Genomic DNA, 11,174 nt, shown 5'->3' with positions numbered 1-11,174 from the left:
CGGGCTGAGCTAAAGACAGGGAGATCGCATACCAGTTACCATGTGGGCAAAACAGGACCCGACTTGGGGAAAATGAATCTAATTTACTGCCTGTTTAAAGAGATTGGGATGGTGAGAAACATAGGCAAAAGTAAAGCAGCACCTTTCCCTCCCCTGTGTCCCAGACCGAGCTGCAGCCCTAGGTTCCTGACACCCATGACATGAGGAATTAAACTATAATTCCGGGTAAGTTACAACGCAGGTATGTTTATTGCAGTGCCGGGTGCAAAGGGGATTGCTCCTCCTAACTTGCACACCTACTTGTACTCACAATACGTATTTATACAGTGAAGTTGTTTAGTTCTGCACAAAGTCTACACCTACTAAGTATTGGTCAGCTGCTTTCTCACTTCAATTCAAAGGTACAGTTCATTTTAAATTTACTGGGCATGCTCCCCGAGCGGGGGATTCACTGTCTTCAGGGGGGCCATCTGAGTAGGAGGTCGTGATCTCCCACTGCCACAATTATTTTATCCTAGTGTTGTCCTTGACTCTTGAGTAGTTTTCCTTTCAGCAATTAGCACATCCCTGTCAGAACGCTACCGATTGCCCTTCTTGTGGAGCTCCTCTGCACCAGTACTGACTGTCCCTTCTGAAGAGCTGAGCGGGCCGAGCCCCAGGCCTTCTCTCGCAGCCACTGAGGCTCCTGCCTGCCTCTCGGTGGTTCCTGTCAGCTGTGCAACTGCTGCCTGTCGGCTTTTAGGTGTTTTACTAGACACCTACAGACACCTCGGCAAGGACGAGCCCTGGATGAGGACGATGACGAGCCGCTTTTGGGTGAGCTCAGAGCTGACTGAAACACAGGCGAAAAGCCCCGGCACAAACCAGGCCGCTTTGCTTTTCTCAAAAGTCACAAAGCTTCGCTCCGGTGGATCTCTTTGCATCGGAAACCCTTGTGCTCCCAGCGCGGTGACCCGCACGGGCGCCAGGTCAGAGCAGTCCGTCACCGCCTGCCTTTGAATTCAAGGTTTGAACCGCGCAGCGTGGCCAGAGAGGGCACATGCTGCGTGAGGTCATGGACCACCATTTCCCTGGCCCTGCGGCTGAGCCAGCGCAGCCTGCTGCTGTGCCGGGAGCGGCGGGGACAGTGCCGCTTCTGTCTCGCAGAAGCATCTGACCCGCTAGTAAGTGCGTATGAGAGAAACGAAGGTAGTTCTAAATTCAACTATGCCAACAAAAAGCCGTTTTTATAGAATCCCTCAGGCTGAAAGGGAACTCAAGGCACTTCACAACAAGAACACTGACCCTCTAGAACGAGTGAACCTTTAACTCTTGTTTCCTGCACCGCGAGTTTACAAGAGTGGATTAGGACGATTTCTCCAGAAAAGTGTGTCTATTTTATCGCTATTTCGCTTCAGAATTAGCCTTTATAAGTACTGCTCTGCAACTGCAAGCACGAAGAATTTAACCCAGTTTTTGTGCCTAAAACAGGTCGTTTTAGCCTAACTTTCACTAGAGGTTTTCACTTTTGTATTTAATGGTTACAGGGGAAACGGGTTCTGAGCTTGGCAATTTGACCAGTAGCCTCCAAAAGACTGACTGAATTTTGCTTTTTACAGTTTAGAAAATTAAGAGCAGGAACCAGATTGTTCTCACCCCACCCACCCACCCACCCACCCACCGCCCTTTCATCCCGTGATACACTGACACGTTGCAGCACTGGACCAACAATTTTGGGAGACCTTTAGTGTTAATCCATCGGGGACAGTGTTGGGCTGCCGGGCAACCCATGCAAATATTAATACACCAAGAGGAATCCTTAGATGGGATTTATTGAGGGTCATTTGTACATACGAGCTACATCTCCAAAACCTACTCTACCAGACAGCTTCCCTACAGTTAGGGAAACCCTTGCCTAGAATGGTTGCTTTACATGACTGATCTATTGAAACATGGAATGCCTGTAGAGTTGTGGCACTCCATGACATCTACACGGGACTTGCTTCAAGAGCTACGACCAGGGAGCCTCCTGGCTTCTCAGCCATGCAAGCTCGGTCAGGTCCTCTGGCCCGTTTGCTTGGCATTCATGCTTTCTGCCTAAAAAAAGAGGCAAAACGCACAATAATGCGGCATTCCAACATGCTAGTAATCAATCAAACACACTTGGTAGTAACATTAGAAGAGGCAATCGGGTCACCCAAGCAGGTAAGTCCTGCCTTAGCTTAGGCATTTGGATGGTTTTCCCCGACGGGTGTCAGAGGAGACATCTGGCTACACGCCAAGTAGCAATGTAGAAACACCAGGGAGAACGTTTTCACTACATGCGTGCTCAGACCATCCCCTTGTCACCGCAGGCTCTCTCAGGAGCGGATCTCTCCTTTCTAGGGCTACCCTGGATACGGCGGGTGAGGAGGCTACACGCAAGCAGGCTCCAATGGCTGACTCTGCTCCCGCTGGCTCTGGAGAGGTGGGTGAAAGAATCAGAGTGAGAATCTGGGCTGTAGAGACCAGAAAGGCTTTGCTGCTCCAAGGCACCAACAATGGATTCTTTTCTTGGAGGGCGGGGAGCCCAACCCAAGCCTGTCTGATGCGGAGAGAAGCTGCATTTTGTCAGGAGTTCTTTCTTTAACTTCCGCATGTGCAGCACAGCCTCCCTGGGTAGTTCCAGTCCACTGGCCAGCTGTCCTGTGAAGGCTGGCACTGCTGCACAACGATGCTGTCTGTCTTGCAGGCTGCAAGATTGTGGCCCAGTGCAGCAGGAGGAAGCGAGGGGGGGGCAGCGCTCTCTGGCTACAAGCCAGGCCGGCTTAGCGTGACATTTCTGAATGCTGCCGCAAGGTGTTGACTCCTTGGTTAGCGGTGTCTGACAGGCTGACTAGAACTTTGCTTCTCCACGTGGAGACGCAGTGCCTTTTCAAATGAGAAATCACAACCACACCTCTAAATCAAGCGCATTGCTAATTACTACCATTGCACAGTATGTTTGAGATCGTGTCTTTCAACAGACACGGGGCTGAACGTCCTCTGCCACAGCAGCAGCTCTGGAAGGAATCTAACGGTTTCCAGCCTGTGTGGTGCAGATGTGCTGCTCTGCATGGCACAGCTATGGTGTCACAGACATTGCAAAACCTGCTCTTGTCCTGAGCACAGTTCTACTGCCTCCAAAATTCAGTCACACCTTGTAAGTTTTAGCCAGAGCTCATCTGAGCTCCGTCACAGGGCATTTCACTTGCGAAGTTCTCATCTCTCACTAGTATCCCAAAAGAAACCCCAACCAAAACCCAAAGCCCAAACCAGCATCCAGCTGCTTTGGGAGGTGGCGGGAGCAGCTGGTGGGGTTGGAGGGCGTTTGCCATCAGTCAGCGATGCCCTTGCCCTAAGCTGGAGCTGCAAATTTTGGCCTAAGTCTGCCACGGTGGCATTGGGAGGTCAGGAGTTCTACTGGTGGTGGCAGTGTGAGGTCAGCAGCTCTGTTGGCGGTGGCAGCAGCAGGTCAGCAGCTCTGTTGGCGATGGCATTGTGAGGTCAGCAGCTCTGTTGGTACCGGCACATTGGGGTTGCCAGGTGAGGAATGCAGGGCGCTCAGTTCCGCCCCGGAACAGCTCCGGGGAGCATTGGTCTGGCCCTAAAGCCAGCAGAAGGACGTGGGTACATGTTCTCTGGACCCTCGCTTCTATTTCCTGCCAGGAAGAGGAAACGCAGCCCTTTTCACCCTGCAGGTTAGGAATAATCCCTCTGCCCGATGGGGACCATCCCAAAGTGATGCTGCGTTGTCAGGAGGGAGGGAGCTGGCACCAGCTGTGCTGGGATGGAGCCGGCTGAGGCCGTTGAAATCGAAACGGCCTGGGCGGACCTGGGGTAGCGATGCCTGTAGTATCAGCTGGGATCTCGAGCGGTGCCCTGGGGTAGGAAGGTGGCCCTGCCGGGGGAGGCTGGTTCCAGCTGGCGTTGGCAGCGTGCCCGCCTGCCAGCTCTCTGCTGCTTCGGCTGGGGTGCTTGGAGAGGCGGGCAGGGAGAGCTGGGCTGCTGGTTGAAACATCCCTCAACAACCCCCCTGGGGGCTGCAGGTGACACTTTCCTTGCACTGTGTCCCCCTGGCTGCACCGGTGCGGATTCGGCTGGGAGTGAGTTTGCCGCTGTCGGCTGTTAGAAAGGGAAAGGCTCTGAGGTCTCTCCCTGCGAGCACCGAGGTTTTGAAAAGGTGCTGATCTCCTTAGTTATAGCCTTAATTTTGCCTCCTCCCTTTGCAGCCCCTCCCTCCCTCCTCAACCTGCAGCCTCTTCAAGAGGAAATTTGAAAATGTTTTCAGTTAGGTGCGGGGTGGGAACTTCTGATAGCCGAGGGCTTGATGCGTTGATCACGAGAAAGCGCAGCCGGGCACCTCCTGGGAAGTGCCCCTGCGCCGATGAACTGCCTGACTGCAGCATCTGGGGGGTTGTGAGCCACGTGGAGGTGATGCCCCCACGGGGGAAACGCGCGAGTGGGACAGCGCGGAAGAGACTGGCTTCCAGACTCGGGACGGGCTTCGGTTAGCGGTTAAGAAGAGTGGAGGCAGCAGCATCTTCCTCCGCGTGGGGCTGCACCCCGCCTGCCAGGTCTCAGACCAGGCAGTACGGTCTCCGCTGCTGCTCCGTGTGTCATGGGTGGAGAACCTGAGCGTGGAGAGGAGGGTGGGAAAGGACCCTGTGCCCGGTTTGCCCGCCAGTTAATGGCAGAGGTGGAAAGAGAAGTGCCACATCCAGCACTCCCTTTGCAAGTCTCGTTTCTTCCTGCGGGCATCTGCCGGGGAGATGAGACGGTTAATGGCCATGCTCTGCTTTTCTTTGGCTTGAACTTAGGCCTTTTCTTGGTGTTTGCATCTCAAGGAGGTGGTAGCATCTTGGTTCTCTGTGTGCTGTCTGTAGTATCATTGCTGGGCTGGTTCTCATCACTGGCCGCTGGGAGCCGCTACCCAGTGGGATGCGGTCACCGCGCATCCTCCCTGCCAGGCTGGGCAGAGGCCAGCAGTGCCGCAGGGCGCGGGTGGCAAAGGGAGGCGGCCAGGGCTGTTGCAAAGCTGGGGAAAGCTCTCCCGTGCATGCTTTCCCCTGCCAGGGGGGTGTTTTATTCCAAAGCTGAGACCCTGGATGCACTTCCACCTGCGCCTGGGTGCAGAGAAAAGGCCAGGTGCCCCAGGGAGAGCCCAGGTCTTGGCCAGACTGCACCAGGCAGTCTGAAAACGGGCTCTCTTACTGCCGCAGGGCTGCAGGTATCGCCCAGGGTCGTGCAAAAGCGTCCCATTGGACATGTCATGGGCACTGTGCTCATGGCTCTCTCTGGTTGCACCCCTGCTTTTTTCTTCCCCCTCTTTGGTTGTTCTGGAGATTGCTGCAGCCAGCACAGGCGGTCCCTGCGGTGCGGATGGAGCACTGTGCGCTGGCTGTGCTGCGCAGGAGCACAAACCTGGGGTGGGGGGATGGGGTGTCGTCAGGTTGCCCTCATTAGAGGTGTGTGAATCCTGAGCACTTTTTGGAGCGTGGTGCCATTTGAAAACACAGATGGACATAGGAGACTCCCTGCTCCCAGAGAGGCCGTTGCACCTCCTTGTTGTCCCCACTAACTGTTGTCCTGGTGTCTTGCAGGCACAGAAGAGTAAGGCATGATGGATGCCTATGACCCTCAGACGCTGGGTGTTATGGTCTTTGGAGGTCTGATGGTGGTATGGGCCATTAGGATCTTCCTGTTTTTCTCCTTCCTGGAGAAGGTCCTCCTTCCTTCTGTGGAAGCCTTGGCCAAGCAAGGCAAATACATTAATAAGACCAAGCAGCAGAAAAAAGTGGCAAAGAAGAAAAAGAAAGCTGTTGGGAAAAAAGGAAAAGGAAAGAAAATGGAAGAGAAACCTAACGGAAATATCCCAGAGCAGCACCAAAGTGCTCCGGTCGACAGCTCCGTCACCATCAAGAAAACCAGTGCTCTTCCAGCCCATGAGGGGCAGAGGCATAATGGACCTGTCAAGAAGGCAGCTGCATCCAACAAGAGCGAGTCAGGTAAGGCCAAGTTCCTCTGCGTATATCCCCATTGAGTAAGCCAGCAGAGGGATAGGAGAAGGGCTGGAGTCATCTCGTTCCCTTAGCAAAGAAAGAGCTGGAACGAACCTGCCTAGTGAAAGGCAGGAGACGACCTTGCTGCTCTGCGCCACCGGCACCGCTGCGTGGAGCGATGTCCCCTAGGGAGGCTGTGTCACGATGGAGTCCAGCTTCTGATGCCCACCATGTCTCTGCTCCCTGGCATTAGCAAAACGTGCCCAGCTCTGGCTGGAAACGCTCAGTGTGATGGAGGGCGGTGGCAGGGCGGCAGGAGCAGGAGCAGAGCCAGGCAGAGGTGGCAGCTGGCTCAGGGAACGCTTGTCTGTGGTGAGTGCCGTCCCCAGCGCTCGTCACATTGCTTTCGGTTAGAGAGGTATCAAACTTGGCTGTGGACATCTGGGCGGTTGCTGGCGTGAAATGGCACTTACGGGGTTGAAGTCAACTGAGGTGATGCTACTCAGCCCTGCCGTTGGCTCGAGCGCTCCCAACCCCTCCTCTCTCCTCCCCAGCACCTGCGGACTCGGATGGGCCCCTCTACCTGCCCTACAAGACGCTTGTGTCCACGGTCAGCAGCACGGCGTTCAGCGAGGGGGAGGCCCAGCGGCTCATCGAGATCCTGAGGGAGAAAGCGGGCATCGTCCAGGACACCTGGCACACGGTAGGGCTGCCAGCACCGCTGTGGCCGCCAGGGCCGGGCCGAGCCTCGGGGGGTGCAGAGGGGTGAAGGCAGCCCGTTTTCGGGCAGGCTGTCCCCCGAGGGTCAGCCTTAGAGACGGGAGCTGAATTTTCCCTGGGGCAGAGGGCATGATCCTGTGCGTGTGGGGGGAGGGGTTGGATCGGTCGGTGGCGGTCCCCGCTGATGTGCCACCCTGTGCCGGCAGGCCATGCAGACGGGTTACCTGGTCGCTGTCCTGGAACGCCAGCTGGAGGAGAAGGAGAAGCAGCTCGCCACTGAGCAGGAGGCTGCAGCCGCTGCCAGAAACAAGATGTGGGAGCTGAGCGAGGTAAGTGCCGCGCAGCCCTCCCGGCACCCCTGGCACGGGCCCTGCCCTTCACGGCTCGCCGTATGCTTCCCAGTGCCCGCATTTAACCCACGCTTGGAGGTGAAGCCTAGGGGCTCTCTGGGTCCTTCATCCATTTGCTGTTTTCTCCCCAAAAAGGGGAGGACATGCCCACCTGAGCTCCTCTCCTGGGCCTGATGCAGCGTGGGGAGGTACCGGCCCAAAGAGCTGCCTGGTAGCCCCTGTTGGCAGCCGCAGCAGGAGCGGGCTGAAGCCATGCCCGTAAGAGACTGCAGCTTTCTGCTGCTTTACGGAGGACAATAAAGCCCTTCTCACCACTGCCCAGAGCCCCTGAGCTGAGAAGGTGTTGATCAGTCCCTTTTTAAGGAGCCTGGTGCTATTTACAGCCCCTTGCCTGACTCAGCCCCTTGCCTCCACCTCTTGTTGGGTGTTGAAGTCAGAACGAATCCCCGGCGCGTCGTGCTCAGCACCTTCTGCCCTGCAGCCGCCAGGACCCTGCTGCAGCAGGTCCATCTGCCTGCAGGCAGGAGAGGAGAGGGCGAAGCCACCCTGTGCACTGAGTGCTGTGCTAAACCCCGGCCTGTGCAGGCAGCCCAGGGCAGCGGCATGGCATCACCCAGCCAGCCAACAGGCCTTGGCAGGGGGCGGAGGGGGGTGTGTGTTTGGTTTGTGGGGGTGTTTTGTTTTTTTAATTTTCCTGCTTTGCCCCAAACTTGATGTGATGTTATTGATCCTGGGTGAAGGGAATAAAATTCCAGGCTCTTATTTCTTTGTCTTGGCTGGCCCATTGTGGCATCCAGTGGCCACTGAGCCCAAAGCATAATGCAGGAGGAAATGGAAGTGCGAAACGGTGTAGCTGGGCATGGGGGCACCTCCGAAAGGGTTACACTTTTTAAAGCCGCCTGAGCTCGGAGGCCACTTGTTTCGAGAACCCTTAAAGCAGGGAAATTCCTACGCTCAGGACTGACCGGGTGGCTTCTCTCCTCAAAGGAGCTGGTGGCTGAGTGGATCAAGGCGATGGACATGCAGAGCAAGCTGAAGAGGCAGCTGCTGGCCCGTGAGAAGGAGATGGCAGCGGTGCAGGCACGCACGCAGGCCATCAACCAGGACCATGCCCAGAAAACGCAGCAGCTCCAGGACAAGGTGAGCCCCACGCGGTGCTCTGCAGCTTCCTCCGCTGGCTGCCGGCTGGCCTTCGGTGGCAGGTGCTGGTCTTTTGGAGAAGACCGAGGTGGACAAGGGGACCAGAGCCTCAGGGAGGGGCGAGTGCCCCGCAGTGCTCCTGCCCCGTGGTGCTCAAGCTAGAAGAGGGAGGTGGGAGCATCCTCATGGGATGCGGCAGCCCCGGGGCTCTCAGCATCAGCAGACACCTCGCTGTGGCTTCCTTGCCAGTCCCTCTTGCTCATGGGGTGGGCTTCTCAGGAGGGAGCAGAGGGACCGGCGGTGGCGGCATTAACCCCTGTTGTGCTCTCCCTAGATCCGGACCCTGCAGGACCAGCTGGAGAACAGACCCAACATGCAGCTGGCTCACCTGCAGCAGGAGAATTCCATGCTGAGGGATGCCTTCTACCAGGCCACCAGCTGGCTGGAGAGCAAGTAAGACTGGGGCGGGGGGCAGAGCCTGGGGCCGCCCTCTGGCAAGCCCTGGGGGTGGCTGTCCATCAGGCTTGGCCACCCGCTTTCTGGAGGGTGCTTCTACAGGCACCCCAGCTAGCTGGAGGTAGAGGAGGGAGTGAGGAAGAGATTGCCAAATGGCTTTTGGGGGCCTGGCAGGGGAAACAAGGATGTTTTTGCCAAGTGGAAGGGCAGGGGAAACCCTCTCTGCTTTGGGGTCACCTGTGCTGATGCCAGCGGAGGGGGGCAGAGGGGACCAGAAGGCGCTGCAGCATTGCTCCCCACTTCGGGGAGCTTGTGCTCACCAACTTCCAAAGAAACGTAGCTGGCTCCTTGATGGGAGCGGTGCTGCAGAGAACCGAGACCTGCCTGGTGCATACAGAACAAACAGGAGCTAGGGAGAAGAATGTCACGCTCCTTTCTATAGAAGGTCTGAAATGGCTGGTGATTAACAGCGCCCAGCTAATTACAGAGCAGACTCCAGCTGCCTAGAGTGCTTTCTGCTGTGTCTGGGAACACAGATCCTTGCGACTTCTCCTTCATGAGAAAGGAATGCCTCCTGTGATGGAAACGCAGCTTTTGAAAAGTGATGTGTCAGCTCTCTGCACCCCGTCCCTGAAGGACCAGGCGTGTCCCAGAAACAGGCGAACGCCACCGCTGAGATGTTTCAAGCCCTGTTACCAGGCCCACAGGGGGATGTGTTCCCCCTGGGTAATGCCAGGGATGCTTGACTGGCCTGCGGGCTGGAATAACGCTGCTTCTCTTGGTGCAGGCAAAACGATAAGATGGCCAGGTTACAGGAGAGCTGTGGCAAGCTGTTGAACGTGCTGTCTGAGAAGTCAAAGGTGCTGCAGCAAGAGGAGCAGCAGAGGAAGAGCCTGGAGCTCAAAGCAGCAGCCTTGCAGATGCAGATGGAGCAGCTGCAGGTCAGGCAAGCGCCTGCAAACCTGCTCCCCTCAGAGAGATGGGGCGGGTGGCTGAATTGTGTGGGATCCGTGGGGTTGGCCATGGGGAGAGCTCGGGGGGAGATGAGCGTCCGCATTTGGAAAGTGAGCTGCCTGGCGGACCTCTTCATTGCCTCCTGCCCCCTGTCAGTTTGTCACATGCCAGGAGCTCTATTGCGCATCGCCGGCAAAGCCCAGGGGGCACGCTGCCCTGGTGGGAGCCGTTCTCGCTCACCTGTGAAGCTCACCAGCCGGCTGTGAGGGTGGGGGGAAGCCTAGATGCTGCACCCTGATGAGTGGTAGCCTCAGGTGAGAGAGGAAACCCAGTGGCCCCTGCCAGCGGGTGCTCACGAGGACGTGGGTGCTCCCTCTCGACTCTGAAGCCCTTGGTGCACGAGGTAGAGCTTGTGGCTTGTTTGTTGTCACCAGGGGGTGCCTGGATTTGGGGGTTTAGGGGTGTTTAAAGGACACCTCCCAGGTAGGGCCTCTGAGCACGCCGCTGGAGCAGTGGCGCATCGCTGGCTTGTGGCCACCGCGGCGGCTCAGTGCAGACCTGAGGTGACCTGAGATGTTCTGGAGGGGGGAAGGTCACCAGAGGGCCAAGGGAGGCTCAGGCAGATGCCTTCTTTTGACTCCTGTGCAGGAAGAACTTGAACAAAAATTAAGCCATATCCGGATCCAGACAGCAACCAAACTCCAGGAGCTACTGAAGGTTACCAGGACCAACTGGCCAGAGGGGCAGAAACAATAAAGAAGTGAATGAACAGCTTCAGGAAACGGTACTGGTGGTGGCCACAGCCATCCCTCCCCTTGGTGCTGGCGGAGGGCAGGGGGAAGCGCGTGTCAGGCAGCGGTTGAAAACCAGAGACAAGGTGGCACTTGCTGCCAGAAACCATCTGGGTGGCTTTGGGGAAGCTCGGGGAGCATAGGAGATGGTGGTCATGGTTCTCCCTGCTCAAAAGGCAGGACCTGGCCCACCTGTGAAATGCTTTGATGCTTGAGCTGCCACGAGGATAAGGTTGAGACCCAGCTGAGTAACCCACCTCTGTTTTCCTTCTCCAGGGGGAAGAGGAAGGTTTGAAGAAAGGGACTTCAGCCTGACCAGTCTATGAGCTAGACCTTACCGCTCCTAAAAATAAAAACATATACTGACTTTACTGTAGATAAAAGTTACAAGCCAGTAGGGACCTAAACCCTAGGTTTGAAACTAGGTTTAGTAACATTTTTATTATTACATATTATATAATATATTTATTATTGGAAAATAAAATTGCAGAAAACCCCAACCAGTAAACACTGCAGGCATGTGTTTGTAAGAAAATCTTCATAGTGTTTTGTACAACCAACAGTTTGTTCCCCAGGGCGACGCTCCGGCCACGTCGGGGCAGGCAGAACCCACGCATGTGTGAAAAGGGAAGACTGTGCTTGTACATCAACTGCTGCAATTATTTTTTCCCTTTCTATTGTTTCTATTTTTTTCTTTTTATTTTCCTTTTTTTTTGTTGGTTGGAGTGAAAGAAGTGTGAAAGTGAGAGCCACCACGGAAGGAA

At 55.9% G+C, this 11,174-nt stretch overlaps 1 protein-coding gene across 1 annotated transcript; it reads left to right on the top strand.

Moving 5' to 3' along the window:
- The first annotated feature begins 5,620 nt into the window (after nt 1–5,620).
- On the top strand, nt 5,621–10,941 carry LOC129737294 (ribosome-binding protein 1-like). The gene is made up of 7 exons (XM_055726010.1): nt 5,621–6,005; nt 6,554–6,702; nt 6,926–7,048; nt 8,057–8,209; nt 8,544–8,662; nt 9,453–9,606; nt 10,268–10,941. The coding sequence occupies exons 1-7, from the start codon at nt 5,621–5,623 to the stop codon at nt 10,373–10,375; spliced, it is 1,191 nt and encodes a 396-aa protein (XP_055581985.1). The 3' UTR covers nt 10,376–10,941.
- The last annotated feature ends 233 nt before the right edge of the window (nt 10,942–11,174 follow it).

This window comes from Falco cherrug, chromosome 13, assembly GCF_023634085.1.
Source record: "Falco cherrug isolate bFalChe1 chromosome 13, bFalChe1.pri, whole genome shotgun sequence".
NCBI lineage: Eukaryota > Metazoa > Chordata > Aves > Falconiformes > Falconidae > Falco > Falco cherrug.
Note: the sequence above shows the minus strand (reverse complement) of the source record. Positions and strands in the feature narration are given on the sequence as shown.